The sequence below is a fragment of the Salmo trutta genome, chromosome 7 (genome assembly GCF_901001165.1).
Source record: "Salmo trutta chromosome 7, fSalTru1.1, whole genome shotgun sequence".
Lineage (NCBI taxonomy): Eukaryota > Metazoa > Chordata > Actinopteri > Salmoniformes > Salmonidae > Salmo > Salmo trutta.
Genome location: NC_042963.1, coordinates 41,102,393 through 41,127,366, shown reverse-complemented (window position 1 = coordinate 41,127,366; position 24,974 = coordinate 41,102,393). Strand labels below are relative to the sequence as shown.

The 24,974-nt window shown below is 43.8% G+C and overlaps 1 protein-coding gene across 5 annotated transcripts in view; it reads left to right on the top strand.

Moving 5' to 3' along the window:
* LOC115197410 (tetraspanin-9) overlaps positions 1 to 24,974 on the top strand; it is a 319,821-nt gene that overhangs the window by 250,226 nt on the left and 44,621 nt on the right. For all 5 annotated transcript variants that reach the window (XM_029758905.1, XM_029758907.1, XM_029758906.1 and 2 more), the window contains 2 exons: positions 11,590 to 11,781; positions 16,484 to 16,558. In XM_029758905.1, coding sequence (XP_029614765.1) covers positions 11,590 to 11,781; positions 16,484 to 16,558 — 267 coding nt within the window. The remainder of the gene's footprint in view (positions 1 to 11,589; positions 11,782 to 16,483; positions 16,559 to 24,974) is intronic.

Sequence of the window (24,974 nt, the reverse complement as noted above, 5' to 3'; positions counted from 1 at the left end):
AAAGTCAAGGGGTCTGAATATTTTCAGAATGCAATGTATGTGTATTCAACTAGTCAAAAGATTAGTATTTGGTCCCACATTCATAGCACGTAATGATTACATCGACCTTGTGACTCTACACATTTGTTGGATGCATTTGCTGTTTGTTTTGGTTGTGTTTCAGATTATTTTGTGCCCAAAAGAAATGAATGGTAAATAATATATTGTGTCATTTTTGAGTCACTTTTATTGTAAATAAGAATATAATATGTTTCTTAACACTTCTACATTATTATTTTATATTATTTTATTTAACTAGGCAAGTCAGTTAAGAACAAATTCTTATTTACAATGACGGCCTACCAAAAGGCAAAAAGGCCTCCTGCGGGGTGGGGATGGGAGAGACAACATATCACTACATAAAGAGAGACCTAAGACGACAACATAGCATGGCAGCAACACAAATCATTACAAGAACATGGTAGCAACACAACATGGCATAAGCACAACATGGTAGCAGCACAAAACATGGTACAAACATTATTGGGCATAGACAACAGCACAAAGGGCAAGAAGGTAGAGACAACTGGAGACAAATACATCACGCAAAGCAGCCACAACTGTTAGTAAGAGTGTCCATGATTGAGTCTTTGAATGAAGAGATAAATGTGGATGCTACCATGATTACGGGTAGTCCTGAATAAATCGTGAATAATGATAGTGATAAAGTTACAGATGCACAAATATCATACCCTCAAGACATGCTAAAATTTTTTGTTAGCATGTCTTGTATGATATTTATGCCTATGTAACTTTCTCATAATTTGTTACTGTCCCAATACTTTTGGAGCTCACTGTATGCCAACGCTGTACATATTTGAATGTTATGATGCACTAAAAACTTTTAACACATCCCCATCAGCCAGTAAAAGCTTGTTAACGCTGGCTGAGAAGTAGTAGAAAGCAGCATACCGCCCCCACACACTCCCAGCATTGGCTTAATGGGAGAGACTGTGTCGCTGCAAGAGCGCGCACGGGGAGCCAGGGGATTGTGGGAGCTAAGACAGAATGTCAGAGCCCAACGCGCCCCTCTCTCTCTCCGCCCGGTTCGATGCAAAGTTAATTACTGCAGGATTTGCCATGCGGCAAAGAGAGGCAGCCGGTGCCAAAATACCCAACTCGCACATTACTTTCATCTCAACATTAAACGATGGTTTTGTCTTATATGGCTCCCTATTCCCACATAGTTAGCCTCGACTCCAGGCTTTTCCTTCTCCCACCAGCTTAATGATAAACAAGACTTGGAAGTATGGTAATGCAGGACTACTACCACATAACTTTAGGGAATGTGGAACCATGTGGGATGAAGATCTAACTATTTCACATGTGGAAGGACATTTGGTCCATCATTTTCATGTGGATTTTAACTACTGTACACTTGTGTGCATTATGTCTGATTATGACCGCTCTGAGTTATGCAGTATCTTGAGATCCTACAGTAAATAATAAGAGATCCATTGGTTAAAGAATGGGGATGGCTGGCATTTTATGTGGCCTGACCAATAATCGTTCTATTTTGTGTGCTTTTTTGCGCTGTTTTAATTTTTTGGAGACATAATGTTTACGCCATCGTTTCCTATGACCGGAAAGAGCTTCTGGACATCAGAGGTTGACGAGCCGGATGCCTGACGAGACTGCATCAGCAAGTGGATAATCCGCCTTTATCCTTTTTCTACTGGTAAACGTGCAATCACGGAAGAATAAACTGCATGTGCTCCATTCGAGACTATCCTACTAACGGGACAATAAAAACTGTAATATCGTGGCTGAACAAGGACATGGATAATATACAGTTAGCTGGATTTTTCCATGCAGTGGCAAGACAGAACAGCAGCCTCCTGTAAGCCTCCGGTAAGATCGGGGGGTGGTGTGTGTCACTTTGTCAACAACAGCTAGTGCGCAATCTATAATATTAAGGAAGTCTCAAGGTTTTGCTTGCCTAAGTTGGAGTACCTCATGATAAGCTGTAGAGCACAATATTTTCCAAAATTGTTTTTATCTATATTCTTCATAGCTGTCCATTTACCAGCACAAACCGATGCTGGCACTAAGACCATACTCATTGAGCTATTTAAGGCCATAAGCAAACAAGAAAATGCTCATCCAGAGACAGAGCTCCTCATGGCCAGGAACTTTAATGCAGGAAGACTGAAATTTCTACCAGTCTGTCACGTGCAGCTAGGGAAAAAAACTCTAGATCACCTTTACTCCACTCACAGCACAGGAGGTTGGTGGCACCTTCATTGGGCAGAACGGGCTCGTGGTAATGACTGGAGTGGAATAGGTGGAATGGTATCAAATACATCAAACATATAGTTTCCAGGTGTATGATGCCATTCCATTTGATCCGTTCCCCCCTCAGCAGCCTCCACTGACACACAGAGACACGTACAAAGCTCTCCCTCACCCTCCATTTGGCAAATCTGACCATAACTCTATCCTCCTGATTCCTGCTTACAAGCAAAAATTCTGGAAGTGCCAGTACGCTCAATACGGAAGTGGTCCGATGAAGCGAATGCTAAACTACAGGACTGTTTCGCTACCACAGACTGGAATATGTTCCGGGATTCATCCAATGGCATTGAGGAGTATACAACATCAATCACCGGCTTCATTAATAAGTGCATTGACGACGTCGTACCCACAGTAACCATACATACATATCTCAACCAGAAGCCATGGATTACAGGCAACATCCGCACTGAGCTACATCCACCCTGAGCTAAAGGCTAGAGCTGCTGCTTTCAAGGAGTGGAACACTAATCCGAATGCTTATAAGAAATCCCTCTACGCCCTCCGACAACCATCAACAGGCAAAGCATCAATACTGGACTAAGATTGAATCCTAATACACCGGCTCTGACGCTCGTCGAATGTGGCAGGGTATGCAAACAATCATCGATTACAAAGGTAAACCAAGCCGCAAGCTGCCCAGTGACGCGTGCCTGCATGAGAGAACCAGCTGTTCCGGATGACGGTGTGTCACGCTCTCCATAGCCAGTGTAAGTAAGACCTTTAAACAGATTACCATTCACAAGGCCGCAGGGCCAGACGGATTACCAGGACACGTACTCCGAGCATGCGCTGACCAGCTGTGTCTTCACTGACATTTTCAACCTCTCCCTGACCTAGTCTGTAATAGCTACATGTTTCAAGCAGTCCCTGTACGCATAGTCCCTGTACCCAATAACGCCAAGGTACTCTGCCTAAATGACTACCGCCCCGTAGCCATGAAATACTTTTAAAGGCTGGTCATGGCTCACATCAACACCATTATCCCAGAAACCCTGAATCCACTCCAATTTGCATACTGCCACAACAGATTCACAGATGATGCAATCTCTATTGCACTCCACACTGCCCTTTCCCACCTGGACAAAAGGAACACGTACATGAAAATGCTGCTCATTGACTACAGCTCAGTGTTTAACACCATAGTGCCCTCCAAGCTCATCACTAAGCTAAGGACCCTGAGACTAAACATATTCCTCTACAACTGGATCCTGGACTTCCTGACGGGTCACCCTTAGGTGGTGAGGGTAGGCAACAACACATCGCTGGCCATGCTGACCCTCAACACGGGGGCCCATCAGGGGTGCATGCTTAGTCCCCTCCTGTACTCCCTGTTCACCCATGACTGAGTGGCCAGGCACGACTCCAAAACCATCATTAAGTTTGCAGACGACATGACAGTGGTAGGCCTGATCACAAACGACATTGAGACAGCATGTAGGGAGGAGGTCAGAGACCTGGCAGTGTGGTGCCTGGACAACAACTCAACGTGAGCAAGACAAAGGAGCTGATTGTGTACTTCAGGTAAAAGTGGGCCGAGCACACCCCGATTTACATTGACAGGGCTGTAGTGGAGAGGGTCAAGAGCTTCAAGTTCCTTGGTCTCCACATCACTAAGGTCCTATCGTGGTCCAAACACACCAACACAGTCGTTAAGAGGACATGACAATGCATATTCCCCTTCAGGAGGCAACTGCTCAGCATCCGGATCCTCAAAAAGGTAACTGCTCAGCATCTGACCTTAAGGCGCTACAGAGGGTAGTGTCTACTGCCCAGTACTTCACTGGGGCCAAACTTCCTGCCTTCCAGGACCTCTGTACCAGGTGGAAGAGGAAGGCCCAGAAATTGTCAAAGACTCCAGCCACTCAAGTCATAGACTGTTCTCTTTGCTACCGCACGGCAAGTAGTACCGGAACACCAAGTCTGGGACCAAAAGGCTCCTTAACAGCTTCTACCCCCAAGCCATAAGACTGCTGAACAGTTAATAAAATGGCCACCAGGACTATTTACATTGACCCCCCCCCCCCTTATTTTATTCTTATTTATTATAATGTTTTGCACTCTCTTGCACAGGCTTTATTTACACTCACTGGACTCTAACCACCCTCTCACACATACTACAATGACACACACACACACACACACAGTCTTGTACAGCTGACCTTGTGGGGACACACATTTCAGTCCCATTCAAAATTCTATTTTCTCTAACCCGTACTCTTACCCTAACTATAACCCAAAAACCTAACCTTAACCCTAACCCTAAACCTAACCCTAGCTCCTAAACCTAATTCTAACCCTAACACTAAAGTTAACCTTAACCCTAAACGAAATAGCATTTGACCTTGTGGGGAAGTTGGTCAAATTTTTGTTTGTTTACTATTCTTGTGGGGACTTCTGGTCTCCACAAGAATAGTTAAACACGTCCACGGACACACACACAAAACACACATTTTTCTTACTTTTTTAAAACTCTGCATTGTTGGTTAAGGGCTCGTAAGTAAGCATTTCATGGTAAGGTCTACACCTGTTGTATTCGGCGCATGTGACAAAACAAATTTGATTTGATCCACACAGATGGGATGTGAAAACAAGCCTAGTGTCTCCAATTAAAACCGGATAAGCATCTCAGTAGGCAGGCTTGAGGTCAGTCACGATCATCGAAGGTCAAACGACCAAATCGCTCTCTACTCTGGGCTTCCCTCCATAACATCTGTTCACGTTTGACATTAGGGCTGGTAGTAGTGGTATTGTGAGACAGAGATTACACAGACAGAGATCAGACAGATTGGATGGGGGCTGGATGGCTTCACAGTCACTTACAGCAGACACACTTGGACGCGTTCGGGCATTACTCACAATCAACTAGGCACAGGATCCTCCCTCCACCTGGACTGGCTAACGTCTCTGCACTCCCTCCTCGTAAGTCCAGCCTGTCTGCCCTCATAACGTACCAAGTACCTCCACTACATGTCCTTGCAATGAACCCTCTCACTCAACAGCAACTGTGGCCATAGAGAGAGAATTATTAAAACGGAAAAAAGCATGCTTTACTCCTATAGGTACACTCAATATGGCCGCCTCTCCACCCATCACAGACCCATTGACATGAAAGGGAAAGCCCGTTTTATTTATTCTATTTCTATGGCAGTGGCATCATGAGCTGGGAAATCTTCATATCGACTCAGCATAAAGACATACGTGACCTTTCACAGCATTTCCAGTTGACATTTTCAATGTTTAAAATCGGGGACTCCTGGTTCACTCCTCCCAGTGGTTGGTTATGTATTATTAAGATAAGATTACATTTACATTTTAGTCATTTAGCAGATGCTCTTATCCAGAGCGACAATTATACTGTAGCATTCTTGAGGCCCCGTACTGAGCTGAGGCTCCCTTGATCTAATGCCATTCAAACAATCAACTCCTGGGTTGGTCTCTCTCTTTGTTAGCCACACAGCAGTTAGTTGTTTGTTTTACTGCTGTTTTTTGAGGGAAGGAACAAATGCTCCCTGTGTCCCTTTGAATAGGACGCCCATCGGGTGGCCAATCTAATCTGCCGCTCCGGAGGGATCGAACGCTGTACTTCGCTTTGAGGCTTCATGGACTCATCTCTCGCTCCATCCTTTAACCTTCACAGGAGCTCTCCTTTTTGTTTGTTATGCTAGAGGGTCTAATTTTAGTCAGGCAGTCAGGATCGGGCCGCTGGCAACACATTCTCTGTGGTAGAATCTCTGTACTTTCAACTCAGCAACCTTTTGTTGCTAAGGGACTGAGGTACTTATTACAGGAGTGTTTTCCATCCATTTCAGGTCTTAAAAGGTTATGCAGACCCCCTGTAGCCCCCATGTATATATGAAGCGGTATCATCTCCCATCGACTCTAGCCTACACAAACACAGGCCACACAGCCTTCACAATGGAAATGTAAAAGGTTAATTTGAGTGATCCTCCACTCAACAGAAGGCCCCGGGGGGGGGGGGGGCTTGATGGGGGTTTGACGACCTGAACTCAGGTTTATATAGCCATGGTTCCAGACCCCGTAGGACTCATTAGGATTGAGACGTCTCTTGACACCACCATCAGCAGCAGACAGAAGTTTTACCCCTCTGGCCGGCCCCTCTTGACACAGCCCTCACATAACCATCACACAACGCTCCCAGACCACACTCCCATACACACTCATATACACTAGCAGTGTGGAATACGCTTACTTTAACTCAGACACTTGTATCTTTCTTACTATAAAGTAAAGTCACACTTTCGTGGGGTTCTTAGATGAGGGTGTCGATGATGTTGAGAGAGGCTGACAGAGCCATTAGTCATCTTTGGGTGTAAGCCGGCTTTAAGTGCTCAGTGCTTAGAGGAATTAAAGGCACTATTTGTCAGTCCAATTAACCAACTCATTTAGCTTGTGGGTACGTGTGATTAATTATTTATTGTGTCCAGGTTTGCCTGCGTTCCAGTGTTGGGCTGCAGGTTTCCAGGTTGGTTAGTGTACAGTACACCGCTCATATATCGCTGACAGGCGTTAATGTGTTCGGAAGCACTGGTGTGAACACAAGGAAGGAGGGAGTGTCCTCTGCAAACAAGGAAGTTTGCAGACAACACAACAGTAGTGAGCTTGATTACCAACAACGACGAGACAGCCTACAGGGAAGAAGTGAGGGCACTCGGAGTGTGGTGTCAGGAAAACAACCTCGCACTCAACATTTACAAAACAAAGGAGATGATCGTGGACTTCAGGAAACAGCAGAGGGAACATCCCCCTATCCACATCGAAGGGACAGCAGTGGAGAAGGTGGAAAGTTAAGTTCCTCGGCGTACACATCACAGACAAACTGAAATGGTCCACCCACACAGACAGTGTGGTGAAGAAGGCACAACACCGCTACCATCCAGAAGGCGAGGTCAATACAGGTGCATCAAAGCTGGGACCGAGAGACTGAAAAACAGCTTCTATCTCAAGGCCATCAGACTGCTAAACAGCAATCACTAACTCAGAGAGGCTGCTGCCTACATATAGACCCAATCACTGGCCACTTCAATAAATGGATCACTAGTCACTTTAAACAATGCCACTTTAAATAATGCCACTTTAATAATGTTTACATATCTTACATTCCTCATATCATATGTATATACTGTATTTTATACCATCTATTGTTGGGAAATTGTTAGATTACTTGTTGGATATTACTGCACTGTTGGAACTAGAAGCACAAGCATTTTGCTATACTCGCATTAACATCTGCATGTGACTGATTTCAGGGATGGAGGGAGGAGTCGCCTGCAGTACTATGATTTACCATGGCGTCTAACCATATTTCAACTCGTTGTGATTTCTTATTCACGACATGATTGCATGGGATATTTCATTCCATTAGGCAGAGGGAAAATGTCACTACTTACCTCTCCGCTTATATTTCACTGAGGCCGGCATGGCGGGCTGCAGCGCATCACTGTTTGCCAACATCACAAGCTGTGTCTCAAATGGCACTTTTGTGTAAGTAGTGCACTATGTAGGGAAAAAAATTCTAGATCACCTGTACTCCACACACAGAGACGCGTACAAAGCTCTCCCTCGCCGTCCATTTGGTAAATCCAACTACAACTCTATCCTCCCGATTCCTGCTTACAAGCAAAAATTAAAGCAGGAAGCACCAGTGACTCGGTCTATAAAAAAGTTGTCAGATGAAGCAGATGCTAAACTACAGGACTGTTTTGCTATCACAGACTGGAACATGTTCCGGGATTCTTCCGATGGCATTGAAGAGTACACCACATCAGTCACTGGCTTTATCAATAAGTGCATCGAGGACGTTGTCCCAACAGTGACATTCCCCAACCAGAAGCCATGGATTACAGGCAACATTCGCACTGAGCTAAAGGGTAGAGCTGCCGCTTTCAAGGTGCGGGACTCTAACCCGGAAGCTTACAAGAAATCCTTCTATGCCCAGCGACGAATCATCAAACAGGCAAAGCGTCAATATAGGGCTAAGATTGAATCATACTACACCGGCTCTGACGCTCGTCTTATGTGGCAGGGCTTACAAACTATTAGACTACAAAGGGAAGCACAGCCGCAAGCTGCCCAGTGACACAAGCCTACCAGATGAGCTAAATCACTTCTATGCTTGCTTCGAGGCAAAAGGCATGCATGAGAGCATCAGCTGTTCCGGACGACTGTGTGATCACGCTCTCCGTAGCCGATGTGAGTAAGACCTTTAAACAGGTCAACATTCACAAGGCTGCGGGGCCAGACGGATAACCAGGACGTGTGCTCCGGGCATGTGCTGACCAACTGGCAGGTGTCTTCACTGACATTTTGAAAATGTCCCTGATTGTGTCTGTAATACCAACATGTTTCAAGCAGACCACCATAGTCTCTGTGCCCAAGAACACAAAGGCAATCTGCCTAAATGACTTCAGACCCGTAGCACTCATGTCAGTAGCCATGAAGTGCTTTGAAAGGCTGGTAATGGCTAACACCATTATCCCAGAAACCCTAGACCCACTCCAATTTGCATACCTCTCTAACCGATCCACAGATGATGCAATCTCTATTGCACTCCACACTGCCCTTTCCAACCTGGACAAAAGGAACACTTATGTGAGAATGCTATTCATTGACTACAGCTCAGCGTTCAACACCATATTACCCTCAAAGCTCATCACTAAGCTAAGGATCCTGGGACTAAACACCTCCCTCTGCAACTGGATCCTGGACTTCCTGACGGGCCACCCCCAGGTGGTGAGGGTAGGTAGCAACACATCTGCCACGCTGATCCTCACCACTTGAGACCCCCAGGGTTGCGTGCTCAGTCCCCTCCTGTACTCCCTGTTCACCCACGACTGCATGGCCAGGCACGACTCCAACACCATCATTAAGTTTGCAGACGACACAACAGTGGTAGGAACTGCTCCACCTAGAGGGCTGTTGTATCATCTACAGCCCTCAAACTCAAATTTTGACCTGGGACACCATTATCATTCATTATCAGGTAGAACAGAAAACCAGCAGTCTCCGGACCTCGTAGGGTAATAGTTGAATACCTCTGCCCTACAGTGTTATGAACCTAGACTGCAGTGTGGTGTGTGTGTGGTGTGTGTGGTGGGGGGGTGGGTTGGTGTCATGTGGGTGCCGGTGTGTAATTCTGTGTTTGTTCTATGCCAGTAAGCTGCTCAGACTGGCGGAACGCATTTCTGCTCCTAATCACTGGTAGAGCTCTTATTGGCTTAACAGAATCAGTTAATATGCTGTAATGGGTGTAAATGCTCTTGATTAGTTGTTCTCTCCTCCCCTGGTGCGTAGAGGGTGGTCAGCCTACTGCTACAGCCTTTCTGAGGATATCTATATGCTCACTTAGCTTGGATTTGTACTTTGTGAAGACTATGAAAATACATAATGAATATATATTTTTTCATTATTTGTGAATATTAGGGATGCATCGGTACAGTGGGCCCACGGTTCGGTATGTGTCAAGGTTTGTGGGCCACGGTAACGGTACGGTTTCGGTATCTTTATATTTAAGAACAGTTGGCACTTGTATGACTCTCATACAGGGGACGAGTTTGCAACACGTAGCTCTTCATCTCCCAAACCAGTACATAGTGAACCATCACAGTGAGGTAGCTTCCAGTACATAGTGAACCACCACAGTGAGGTAGCTTCCAGTACATAGTGAACCATCACAGAGAGGTAGCTTCCAGTATATAGTGAACCATCACAGTGAGGTAGCTTCCAGTACATAGTGAACCGTCACAGAGAGGTAGCTTCCAGTATATAGTGAACCATCACAGGGAGGTAGCTTCCAGTACATAGTGAACCGTCACAGTGAGGTAGCTTCCAGTACATAGTGAACCGTCACAGAGAAGTAGCTTCCAGTATATAGTGAACTGTCACAGTGAGGTAGCTTCCAGTACATAGTGAACCGTCACAGAGAGGTAGCTTCCAGTACATAGTGAACCGTCACAGTGAGGTAGCTTCCAGTACATAGTGAACTGTCACAGAGAGGTAGCTTCCAGTACATAGTGAACCGTCACAGTGAGGTAGCTTCCAGTACATAGTGAACCGTCACAGAGAGGTAGCTTCCAGTACATAGTGAACCGTCACAGAGAGGTAGCTTCCAGTACATAGTGAACCGTCACAGAGAGGTAGCTTTGAGTTGCTCTGGAGGTCCAACTATCAGTGGAGAGAGCTAGATAGGGTGTCTGTGTCAATATGTTTTCAATTTCTGTCCGTGATGTTTCATAGAGTTTGGGAAGTACTTTGCCGCTGAAATGTGTGCGGGAGGTGACATTGTAACGCGGTTACATTGTTTTCATCAGGTGATGAAATCCTGAGTCAGTAACCACCGAATAGGGCTGCAAATCTTTGGCTATGAATACTGCTTTCGCAATTTCTTTGTTTTTCTGAATTTTTCGCAAATTGTTGTTGGAAGGCAACAGCGAGGGATTGTTGTGTTTTGGCTAACGAGTGGACTCTCCTTGCTCCAGCTCCACCTGCAAGGGATACGGCCAGGTGATGGCCACGTAAATGACACATCATGTTAGAAGTGTTTCCACTTGAGTAGCTGACGGTGGCAAAGCAATGCTTGCAGACTGTACTTTGTTTGTTTACGGTCTTCTTACCCTCGTCATCGTATTGACCGTTGAATCCAAAATGTTCCCGCACAGCGGATTTGAAAGACGGCGGTGCCTCTTCAAATTTGCTTCTCTCTGTCTCACTAGCGCTCACCATTGTCAGGTTGGAGATGAGAGAATATTTGTTTTTAGTTTTCCCTTTCTTCATGGGGCCCCTTTAGGGGGGTTTCCTGCTGAGATGTCATTGCAAATCGTCCATAGGTTGTTTAAGGGCGAGGGGGTTGCGGTCACTGCAGTTGCTACGTTTTGAGATATTACTGTGGAGTAAAGTTTGTCAGCTATCAGGAGCCTCCTAACGGCCTGGGGCCCCAAGCAGTTGCCTGCCTTGCCTGTTCACAAGCTGCGCGTTTGGTTCTGTGGATCTGAATGTACAACGTGCATGTAGTCTCCAGGACAGTAAGCAAGTTTTGGAAATTATAGGAAAATGACAGGCATATCGTAATTCCGCGGTTCACGTGTGCATATTGGACTGTAGAGGGCGTACCGAACGGTTCGACAACATACTGTGTACCATTGTGTACCGTTTCTGCCAACCCCAATTAATTCAGAACAGACATGTCTTTGTGATGTTTCTATTTTAAACCTCTCTTACCTGGTATCTCTTGCTTTGCAGTTGTGTGGCTGTGGGCTGCTGGGTGTGGGCATCTGGCTGTCTGTGTCCCAGGGCAGCTTTGCCACCTTCTCACCCTCCTTCCCGTCACTCTCCGCTGCCAACCTGGTCATCGCCATCGGCACCATCGTCATGGTGACCGGCTTCCTGGGCTGCCTGGGAGCCATCAAGGAGAACAAGTGCCTGCTTCTGAGTGTGAGTTAATATCTGGCCTGCCCACCCACGCACGCAGACATACAAACACACATATATACAACTCTCTCTTTCTATCTATTTCTCTCTGTATCCCAGTCCCACACACACACACACACACACACACACCAGCCTTCAGTAGAGCAGTCAGGCTAACAAGCTCAACGGGGGAGATGAATCCTCAGTAAAAACCTTTGGGGCTCACAGATAAAATTAGACCCGAGTGCCAGGCACGGCGGGAGTCTCCCATTCCTCCATGGCCATGGTCACAGCCTGATTGAAAGAATTGTCAGTGTGAGGTCCTTTGTTTCACATGCTGTCACATGCTTGAGTTATGTAGATTAGACATTCATTGTATTGGTAAAAAAAACAGAGAGCGCTGAATTATTTAATACAAAGAATACTCTTGTTTGTCTAGACTCATGTTGTTCCCGGAGAACTGTTAACTTAAGAGTTTTATTTCAAGTGTTATTTAAATAGCAAAGTTTGAAAAGATAACGCACGTGTAGGTTTACATAACTGAATGCCAAACTTTTTATATCAACTTGAAAATGAGAGGAGTTGGATTTTCAAACACCTCCAATCCCTTGGAGCAGCTATCTCAAACATCAGTTAAAAGCATATTGAATATTCCGCATCAGCACATCACTGCACTATGTGCTTTAACAATTTTGTATAGCATGAAGCGAGAGAGAAAGAGACAGAAATAGAGAGACGGAAAGAGAGAGAGACAGAAATAGAGACAGAAAGAGAGAAAGACAGAAATAGAGAGACAGAAATAGAGAGATGGAAAGAGAGAGAGACAGAAATAGAGACAGAAAGAGAGAAAGACAGAAATAGAGAGACAGAAATAGAGAGATGGAAAGAGAGAGAGACAGAAATAGAGAGATGGAAAGAGAGAAAGACAGAAATAGAGAGATGGAAAGAGAGAAAGACAGAAATAGAGAGAAGGAAAGAGAGAAAGACAAAAATAGAGATTAAAAATTTGAAAGAGAGAGGGAGGGCCTGGATCTTTGCTAGAACACCACAGTGATAAATAATGAACTCTGGTGTAAAGGCTTCATAACACATCACTGTAATATGTAACTTTTTGGGCAACCCCGACCAAATTCACATAGAAATGTACAGTTGAAGTCGGAAGTTTACATACACCTTAGCCAAATAAACTGAGTATAAATGTTTCACAATTCCTGACATTTAATCCTAGTAAGAATTCCTTAGGTCAGTTAGGATCACCACTTTATTTTAAGAACGTGAAATGTCAGAATAATAGTAGAGAGAATGATTTATTTCAGCTTTTATGTCATTCATCACATTCCCAGTGGGTCAGAGGTTTACATACACTCAATTAGTATTTGGTAGCATTGTCTTTAAATTGTTTAACTTGGGTAAAACGTTTTGGGTAGCCTTCCACAAGCTTCCCACAATAAGTTGGGTGAATTTTTGCCCATTCCTCCTGACAGAGCTGGTGTAACTGAGTCAGGTTTGTAGGCCTCCTTGCTCGCACACGCTTTTTCAGTTCTGCCCACACATTTTCTATAGAATTGAGGTCAGGGCTTTGTGATGGCCACTCCAATACCTTGACTTTGCGCCATTTTGCCACAACTTTGTAAGTATGCTTGGGGTCATTGTCCATTTGGAAGACCCATTTGCGACCAAGCTTTAACTTCCTGACTGATGTCTTGAGATGTTGCTTCAATATATCCACATTATTTTCCTGCCTCATGATGCCATCTATTTTGTGCACCAGTCCCTCCTGCAGAAAAGCACCTCCACAACACGATGCTACCACCCCCGTGCTTCATGGTTGGGATGGTGTTCTTCAGCTTGCAAGCCTCCCCCTTTTTCCTCCAAACATAACTATGGTCATTATGGCCAAACAGTTCTATTTTAGTTTCATCAGACCAGAGGATATTTCTCCAAAAAGTACAATCTTTGTCCCCATGTGCAGTTGCAAACCGTAGTCTGGCTTTTTTATGGCGGTTTTGGAGCAGTGGCTTCTTCCTTGCTGAGCGGCCTTTCAGTTTATGTCGATATAGGACTTGTTTTACTGTGGATATAGATACTTTTGTACCTGTTTCCTCCAGCATCTTCACAAGGTCCTTTGCTGTTGTTCTGGAATTGATTTGCACTTTTCGCACCAAAGTACGTTCATCTCTAGAAAACTCGTCTCCTTCCTGAGCGGTATGAAGGCTGCATGGTCCCATGGTGTTTATACTGGCGTACTATTGTTTGTACAGATGAACGTGGTACCTTCATGCGTTTGGAAATTGCTCCCAAGGATGAACCAGACTTGTGGAGGTCTACAAAAAAAATTTCTGAGGTCTTGGCTGATTTCTTTTGATTTTCCCATGATGTCAAGCAAAGAGGCACTGAGTTTGAAGGTAGGCCTTGAAATACATCCACAGCTTCACCTCCAATTGACTGAAATGATGTCAATTTTCCTATAAGAAAGCCGTGACATCTTTTTCTGGAATTCTCCAAGCAGTTTAAAGGCACAGTCAACTTAGTGAATGTAAACTTCTGACCCACTGGAATTGTGATACAGTGAATAAGTGAAATAATCTGTCTGTAAACAATTGTTGGAAAAATGACTTGTGTCATGCACAAAGTAGATGTCCTAACCGACTTGCCAAAACTATAGTTTGTTAACAAGAAATTTGTGGAGTGGTTGAAAAACGAGTTTTAATGACTACAACCTAAGTATATGTGGTCCCTTGTGGCTCAGTTGGTAGAGCATGGTGTTTGCAACGCCAGGGTTGTGGGTTCAATTCCCACGAGGGACTAGTATGGAGGGAAAAATTATGAAATGTATGCATTCACTACTGTAAGTCGCTCTGGATAAGAGCGTCTACTAAAATGTAAACTTCCTGTAAATTAAAGATCTGTCATTCTCATTGAAAGCAAGTCTAAGTTCTATTTCCTTGCTTCCCGGTCTTACATTTTAGTTATTTTGTAGATGGTCTTATCCAGATCGACTTACAGTAGTGAGTGCATGCAGTTTAATTCATACTGGTCCCCCTGTCACAAATGTAGCCGTGTTGAATCAACCAAATCGCAGCCGGGATATGTATGCTCATCTTTAATTATATTTGCATAAAGTGAACACGGGAAAACAATAAACAAGAACGACTAGTAACAGTTTTACAGGCTATACAGACACTTTAGCAGTGTAAAATAAAACAACCCACAAAAACCAGGTGACAAACACACTCCTAATATATGACTCCCAATCAGGAACAACGATAACCAGCTGTCCCTGATCGGGAGCCACACAGACCAACATAGAAACGGAAATACCAGAAAAACACATACAACACAGTACTTCTGCCACGTCCTGACCAAAAATACTAAACAACTACTCCCTCTGCTGGTCAGGACATGATACCCCCGTGGGAGTCAAACCCACATCCCTGACATTGCAAGTGCCATGCTCTACCAGATGAGCCACATGGGTCTTCAGTTTTGTTTTTGCATCTTTTACTTTTGGTTTTGTGCACCAGCTTCAAACAGCTGATAACACAGTATTTTTGGTTTTGGAAAATATATTTAACTGTGATTTAGATGGTACAATGATTGTCTACATACTATACTTGTTTTGCCACATAAACTGAAATCAGGCAAACTATTAGAATTTTAGCAACCAGTAATTGGCAGAGTAATTTCTGCATAGTGCATCTTTAAGCCGTATCATATTGAGCCAATGGGTATTTCATATTTTCAATGGGTATTTCATGCATCTGCATTGCTTGCTGTTTGGGGTTTTAGGCTGGGTTTCTGTTTAGCACATTGTGACATCTGCTGATGTAAAAATGGCTTTATAAATGAATTTGATTGATATTCGCCCAAACCTTCCCAAACCTGGGAAGATAAATTCTGTCTGTTTGGAAACATCAGATTGGAGTTAGCCCTCTTTGGGCCAATCAGATCTGAGGTACCGGCCTGACATATTATCTGTAAAATTGTTCTGTGTACAGACTCTCTTTGGATTGGAACTATTTGAAATATATAAAGGTCAGAGAACCTTTTCCATCAGGAAGCTTGCGCCTAGGCTAGACAAGTTGAATGAACCCATCGCAAAAGGCAAGATTGTTATGTGTGACACACTCGGCCGACATTGTTGACATGAAAGTGAGTGTGTATGCGTCCGTGCGCGCACACACACAAACACACACACACACACCGTAATCAGAGCACTAACCTTTTGTCTAAACAAGCTGTTCCTGAAACTTTCCACACCCGGAGGAAATATGATAAACAAACTTTGTGGGACCTGCCAACAAAAGACAAAACATTCAATGAAACAATCTAACGCTGAACTGGCCACCTAAAGATTCAATAAACAACTGTCTGTGCGATTTTCACTGTGATCCCTTGTTCATATAGACCGTGACACAAATAATAAACGCATAACAAAATTAATAGAACGCAAATTGAATTTCTGAATCTGCCGGTTGCTGCGCTCCCATGCTGTGAAGAAGGGACAGAGTAAATATTTAGTTGAAGGAGTGAGGAGGCACTGGGCTGCGTCCGTGGGAGATGAATCTGTAGAGCAATTAAACCTCCTCCACGCAGGTTCACTGGCCCTCGGGCACTCACTTTCTCTCCATCTCTCTCCCTCCCTCTCTTGCTGTCTTTCTCTCCCTCTGTATCTCTCCATCTCCCTCTATTCTCCCCCCTCTCTCTATCTTCCTTTCTTTTGCAGTTCTTCATTGTCTTGCTGATAATACTGCTGGCAGAGCTGATACTACTCATCCTGTTCTTTGTGTATTCAGATAAGGTAAGGATACTTTAATGTCCCCCATGTTAACCGTGTTTGACTATGATAAATTATATGATACTCCAGAAAAACCTTACAGTTGCCCAAGAGTACTTCTCAGTGATCATGAAAAAGAGCGCCACCAAGTGGTGGTCTTTGAAATAGGTACAACCGTCCCAGAGTCCTGGCAAGAGGACTGATAATGACCAGCAGGAGACAGGGTTACAATCAGGGTTGGGGAGTAAAGGATTACAAAAAACAGTAACTGTAATCCGTTACGTTACCAGTAAAAATATTGTAATCAGATTTCAGATTTTTGAAAAACTAGATGATTACTTTTAAATTCATAAAGGATGTTTGCGAAAAACATCTTTGACACTTCTCTGTTTTCTCAGTGACATTCAAATCAGCATTGAAAAAAGGCACAAGTTTAAGTTTGTTCCACCTGAGGGAGTCTTACCACAAGTCAGAGACCATTATGATGACACACCAAATGTGTTTAATGGATCGCGGGAAAAGAGCAGGAATAGGCTTTTGTAGGCTATAGTCCGATGTCTTCCAATGGTGCGACTGCTGTCGGCACCCAAAGATTATCCAACTTGATTAAACGCTTGGAGGTAAGGATGACAGCAGTGGTGTAGTCTACGGCGATACGGATATCACTTTTATTGCTCAATCTAATTCATGCTGATAAAAAATAAATATGTAGGCCTAATGGACACATGCTCAAACTCGCACACTTTTGATAGACTTAAGAGGAAATCTGTAGTTGCTACATACATTTTTGGACAGTACCAGTCAAAAGTTTGGACACACCTACTCATTCAAGTTATTATTATTTATTTTTTTACTATTTTCTACATTGTAGAATAATAGTGAAGACATCAAAACTATGAAATAACACATATGGAATCATGCAGTAACCAAAAACTGTTAAACAAATCAAAATATATTTTATATTTGAGATTCCTCAAAGTAGCCACCCTTTGTTTTGATGATAGCTTTGCACACTCTTGGCATTCTCTCAACCAGCTTCACCTGGAATGCTTTTCCAACAGTCGAAGTTGAAGGAGTTCCCACATATGCTGAGCACTTGTTGCTGCTTTTCCTTCACTCTGCGGTCCAACTCATCCCAAACCACCTCAATTGGGTTGAGGTCGGGTGATTGTGGAGGCCAGGTCATCTGATGCAGCACTCCATCACTCTCCTTCTTGGTCAAATAGCCCTTACACAGCCTGGTGGTGTGTTGGGTCATTGTCCTATCACTGCAGAATGCTGTGGTAGCCATGCTGGTTAAGTCTGCCTTGAATTCTAAATAAATCACAGACAGTAACACCATCAAAGCACCCCCACACAATCACACCACCTCCCCCATGCTTCCTGGTGGGAACCACACATGCGGAAATCATCTGTTCACCTATTCTGCGTCTCACAAAGACAAGGTGGTTGGAACCAAAAATGTAAATTTGGACTCATAAAATATATTTTGATTTGTTTAACACTTTTTTGGTTACTACATGATTCCATACATGTTATTACATAGTTTTGATGTCTTCACTATTATTCTGCAACGTAGAAAATTATCTAAAATAAAGAAAAACCCTTTAATGAGTACTTTGATTGGTACTGTATATCAACTGAACCCTAACCAGTTATTAGAACACTTGCTTGGTCAAAGACTCACTAACACTGGTCAGGGACTCCAGAAGAAGGATTGTTCATGTGGCACGGGTCCAGATGTGAGTTGAGGTGGAGGACAGGACTTTATAAAGGTTGTCTCAATCTGGCCTGCTGGAGACAACAAAAGAGTTCAGGGCCAGACTGGGGTCTCCAACCCCAGGATATGCCACTGATTGGCTGACGGGGTCAGCTGACTCTGGTCCATGGCAACCCGGTCCCTAACACATAGGTGTGAAGTGGCCTTCTGCAGCAGAACAATAGCTTCAGGCTGAGGTCGGGGGTTGGTAACCTACCCCAGCTGTAAGAAGTCACAAAGTTTGTCATCAGAATTGGGAGATTCCATGCCAGCGTAGCCCGAAAATAAAATTGTATCTCAGATTGTTCTGGCAATTCTCACAGGGAAACTTAATTGGGAGGAAGGATGCTTGACATGCTTTTTACATTTGTATGACTTTTTCTGAAAAGCATGATGAAAGTGGCCATTTTAGGCCCTTTTTAGACCTACAGTATACATGCCTCCAGTAAGACCCTATGAGCTGTGAACCATACATGATACAAATCAAATCTAATTTTACTTCTCATATGCGCCAAATACAACAGGTCCTTACGGTGAAATGGTTAATTACAAGCCCTTAACCAACAATGCAGTTAAGAAAAATAAGTGTAAAAAATAGATAAGTAAAAAAAAGTAAGTAAAATAAGTAAAAGAATAACTATGCATAGATAATAAACAGAAAGCAGCGGGGGGGGGGGGTGCAAATAGTCTGGGTAGCCAGTTGATTAGCTGTTCAGGAGTCTTATGGCTTGGGGGTAGAAGCTGTTAAGAAGCCTTTTGGACCTAGACTTGGCGCTCTGGGACCGCTTGTCGTGCGGTAGCAGAGAAAACTGTCTATGATTAGGGTGGCTGGAGTCTTTGACAATTTTTTTCCCTCTGACACCTCCTGGTATAGAGGTCCTGGATGGCAGGAAGCTTGGCCCCAGTGATGTACTGGGCCGTATGGACTGCCCTCTGTAGTGCCTTGCGGTCGGAGGCAGTGATGGATGCAACCAGTCAGGATGCCCTCGTTGGTGCAGCTGTAGAACCGTTTGAGGATCAGCCACATTTTTTCAGTCTCCTGAGGGGGAATAGGCGATGTTGTGCCCTCTTCACTTGTCTTGGTGTGTTTGGACCATGATAGTTTGTTGGTGATGTGGACACCGAGGAACTTGAATCTCTCAATCTGCTCAACTACAGCCCCGTCGATGAGAATGGGTGCATGCTCAGTACTCCTTTTCCTGTAGTCCAAAATCATCTCCTTTGTGTTGATCACATTGAGGGAGAGGTTGTTATCCTGACACCACATGGCCAGGTCTCTGACCTCCTCCCTATAGGCTGTCTCATCATTGTCTGTGATCAGGCCTACCACTGTTGTGTTGTCTGCAAACTTAATGATGGTGTTGGAGTCATGCCTGGCCATGCAGTCATGAGTAAATAAGGAGTACAGGAGGTGACTGAGCACGCATCCCTGAGGGGCCCCCGTGTTGAGGATCAGCGTGACAGATGTGTCGTCAGGAAGTCCAGGATTGAGTTGCAGAGGGAGGTGTTTAGTCCCAGGGTCCTTAGCTTAGTGATGAGGGCACTATAGTGTTGAACGCTGAGCTGTAGTCAATGAATAGCATTTGTCACGTATGTGTTCCTTTTGTCCAGATGGGAAAGGACAGTGTGGAGTGCAATAGCGATTGCATCATCTGTGCATCTGTTGGGACGATATGCAAATTGGAGTGGGTCTAGGGTTTCTGTGATAATGGTGTTGATGTGAGCCATGCACTTCATGGCTACAGACGTGAGTGCTACGGGTCAGTTGTCATTTAGGCAGGTTACCTTAGTGTTCTTGGGCACAGGGACTATGGTGGTCTGCTTGAAACATGTTGGTATTACAGACTCAGTCAGGGACATGTTGAAAATGTCAGTGAGGACACTTTCCAGTTGGACAGCGCATGCTCAGAGTATACATCCTGGTTATCCGTCTGGCCCCGCAGCCTTATGAATGTTGACCTGTTTAAAGGTCTATCTCACATCGGATACAGAGTGCATGATTACACAGTCGTCTGGAATAGCTGATGCTCTCATGCATGCTTCAGTGTTGCTTGCCTCAAAGTGAGCATAGAAGTAATTTAGCTCGTCTGGTAGGCACTGGGTAACTCGCGGCTGTGCTTCCCTTTGTAGTCTGTAATAGTTTGCAAGCCCTGCCACATCCAACGAGCGTTGGAGCCGGTGTAGTATGATTCAATCTTAGTCCTGTATTGATGCTTTGCTTGTTTGATGGGTCGTCTGAGGGCATAGCGGGATTTCTTGTAAGCGTCCGGGTTAGAGTCCCACTCCTTGAAAGAGGCAGCTCTACCCTTTAGCTCAGTGCGGATGTTGCCTGTAATCCATGGCTTCTGGTTGGGGTATGTACATACAGTCAGTGTGGGGACGACGTCATTGATGCACTTATTGATGAAGTCAGTGATGTGGTGTACTCCTCAATGCTATCGGAAGAGTCCCGGAACATGTTTCAGTCTATGCCTGCTAAACAGTTCTGTAGCTTAGCATCTGTGTCATCTGACCACTTCTTTATTGACGAGATTGCTTGGAAGCAGGAATCAAGAGGATAGAAATATGGTCAGATTTGCCAAATGGAGGGCGAGGGAGAGCTTTGTACACGTCTCTGTGTGTGGACTAAAGGCTGTCTCAAGTTTTTTTTCTCGGGTTGCTCATTTAATGTGCTGGTAGAAATGAGGTAAAACGGATTTAAGTTTCCCTGCATTAAAGTCCCTGGGCTACTAGGAGTGCCGCCTCTGGATGAGTGTTTTCCTGTTTGCTTATGGCCTTATACAGCTCATTGCATGCGGCCTTAGTGCCAGCATTGGTTTGTGGCGCTAAATAGACAGCTACGAAAAATATAGATGAAAACTTGGTAAATAGTGTGGTCTACAGCTTATCATGAGATACTCTACCTCAGGAGAGCAAAACCTTGAGACTTCCTCACTATTAGATTTCGTGCACCAGCTGTTGTTCACAAATATACACAGACCGCCACCCCTTGTCTTACCGGAGGCGGCTGTTCTTTCTTGCCAATGCAGCGTTAACCCCGCCAGCTGTATGTTATTCATGTCGTCGTTCAGCCACGAGTCGGTAGAACTTAAGATATTACCGTTTTTAATGTCCCGTTGGTAGGATATTTGTGATCATAGCTCGTCTATTTTGTTATCCAATAATTGTACGTAGGCTAATAGGACTGATGGTGGAGGCAGATTACCCACTCGCCGTCGGATCTTTACAAGGTACCCCAACCTACGTTCCCGATATCTCCGTCTCTTTCTCATGCGAATCACAAGGATTTGGGCTTTGTCAGATGTCTGAAGTAAAGAAAATATTTGTCCAGTACGAGGTGAGTAATTGCTGTCCTGATATCTAGAAGCTCTTTTCGGGCATAAGAGACGGTGGCTGAAGCATTAAGTACAAAATAAGTAACAAATAACGTGAAAAAACACACACAATAGCAAAATTGGTTAGCAGATTGTAAAACGGCAGCCATCTCCTCCGGCGCCATTCTAATAATACAAACAACATATTGGTGTCATTATATTCCTTATAGTATGCTGTTCTAAAATATGAAGTATGTCTTCATTCTGAAATAAAAAATGTGATTAAATTTTTTCAGTATTACAAATATTAATATCTGAAAAGTTGCCTTTTTGACTTTGCTTAAGACATTGTTTGGTACAATATACTCTTCAAGTACAGCACATTTCCAGGGTGGGCTCTCTGCTAATTCTGAAGGTAAGGTACATTTTACGAGCACCACCAACACAGTGAATGGGAAAATGGATTCAAAGTGAGCTCCCTCTTCTGGTGATTTGCTGAATGTGCAGTCCTAAAGGAAGGCTGTAATTGTTTAAAAACCTATAATGTCAATTAATATGTATAATTTGGGTCATATAATTAAAAGTACTGGAGAGCCCAATCTGGAAATTTGACATGTTTGAAGAGTATATTGTTACAAACAAATCAAATAGGGTACTTTTGAGATAGTAATATTCATAGTTTTTATGTTGAATAAATTCATTTGAAAAATAGTATTTCAGATTCTAGACATACTCAATATTTGAGAGCACCCTCTAATGACACCAATATGTTGTCTGTATCATGTATGGTTCACAGATCAGGGTCTTACTGCAGGCATGTATAGATCTAAAAAGGGCCTAAAATGTCCACTTTCATCATGAATTTAAAAAAAAAATGGTTTGTGATGCAAATTGTATAAGCATGTCAAATGTCCTTCCTCCCAATGAAGTTACAATGTGACAATTGCCAGAACATTTTCGGCCAACTCTGGCATGGAATCTCCCAATTCACTTAACATCTACTTACCCTAAATTACTTGTCATGTATTAGGCCTGACATGAAAACCGACATGAAACATGCAGACATACTGCATATTTGCACACAAACACACACACGCACCCCAAGACACAAATGGTGTCTTGGGGTGCGACACAAATGGTGTCATGTACATAAGCACGGCCCAGTTGTTCTATGCTGAGTGTCCTCAGTCTCCCCTTTCAAAGACACTTGTCTCACAGCGAGAGTTTAAGCGTCTTTACCCCTCAGAGGTGACCCCCAAGGTTAAAAAGATCACAGGTCAGCCCGCACAATGCAGTCTAACCCCTGGCCAGTTGGCTCGATGTAATTGCTCCTGAGCTCTGTTTTAGCCCCACTCTCTTATTTCCCCCACCTAAAGCTTTAGATCAGCATTTCCCATGACCCCTAGAGCCAGGGATGGAGCTATGTATGGCCAGGGTCTGAGAATCTGAGAACACTGGATAGCATGTAAAGCTCCTGAGATTATTGACCGCCATGGGTGAAGTCTTAAAATCAACCTATAAATGTTCACAGATAGATGACGCACCCAAATATTTCAAATCAAAGTTTATTTGTCACGTACATAGATTTGCAGGAGTTATAGCAGGTGCAGTGAAATGCTTATGTTACTAACTCCAACCGTGCAGTACAATGTCACGGAAATACAATGCAAATACACACAAAAAAGAAATGACAGAAAGAAAATGGTATGTACAGTAGTAGTTATATTAAGATGAGCTATGACGAGAATACAGTATATACTGTACATATGTCGTGACGTTGTATTAGTTAATGTGACGACTGTTGCTCATCGAATGATTAACGGTTTATAATTACGTGATTAAATGAATTAAGCAATGAATCAAGCAATTATTAACTCATTAACCTGGGGCACCATGGGAACATTGTTTTGATTGAGTTTCTATTTCCCAAATTAACTCAAAGGATATCAGAATATCGATTACAACAGTCGCTAAATTAATCAATTTCCTCTACAGTCTCATAATCTGAACGTCGTATAATCCGGGAATCTGCACGGACCCGGGCTTTACCACTGAATTTACCACACCAATCTTAGTTGATTATTTATTTACTAGCAAGCTAAAATGATGATAAAAATGCACATACACAAAACACATTCTAGCTATTGATTAGGACTTAGTATAACGGGCCAACACACTATGGCGCTTGTTACCCAAAATGGGGATTTTAAAGAGAGAGAAATAAAGGAAGTACACGAGAGAAATATACATTTGGGTTCATTTGTCAGCCATGCTTATTTAAAATTAGCCTTGCCCCGAACTGCCGCTCTTATGGGTCAGAATATAATGATGTAATTACGTGTTGGAGGTCTCAGGTGGGAAGCTCCGCGTGGGTCGTTTAGGCTTCTAAATGACGCACTTCTCCGGCGCAACTCTCTGGTTGTCCTCACGATGTCAGTGTCCTTCTTGGCTAAATGGTCTGATCCTCACCCTTGATCGGAAAGGGGTCTTCTGAGGACAGACAGCTCTGTAGCTCAGAGCTCACAGCTTCGGCTCGAATGGTGTCGATACCACGATTCAATGGAGAGTGGAGGCTGGGTGGTTCGGCTTGAATTCACCCGCTTAGACACAGCTACTCGTCCGTAGCTCGTGTAGAAAAATATTTCTTTGTCTTCAACCTTGTGTTTCGTTTTGGGGTTCGTCGACTTTGTTAGACCTTAGCTGCAGCTTGGGGTCAATAGTCTCCTATGTTAATTCTTCACTCTCCTGTCTTATACCCTCGGGTCAGAAGTGGGTGTAACCGCCTTTAGGGCAATTCTCTGGGCGGACCAAGTAAAGGGGGCAAGGCTTAGATTTGGCTAAAAATCCGATTTTAGACACTAACTTCACATTTCATCTTTACCAAAACATTCTGTTTGATTTGGATATTTTCCAAACAGCGTACAATGTATAAACATCAGGCATATACTGGGAAAACTCTTAAAGGTACAATGTTTTCATAATAACGTCATCTCTTAACCTTTAAAAACAAATACAAAAGTTACATACATTTTAATATTCCACTTTTCGTCATAACCACCATTGTGGCTGACGGAAACCATTGTTCCAAAGTCCCTTTATTGCATGTTTAATGTTCTGAGGCCAGTTCTCCATTGTTAGGACAAAGGAATTTCTCTGTGGCCTAAGTTTTATTATGGGCATGAGGTGTCATAAAACCCCCACATCTTCAGACCCCTAGATCTCTCCTCCTCTGTTGGGGGTTTGGGAGATAATCTGTAGGGTGGTGGTCTCCTGTACCCTGACCTGATCAGGACAGTCATGACAGTCCCCCTCTGGTAGGTTCAACTTGGAATGATTCTGCATGTTGCAACCCACCATAAGAATGACC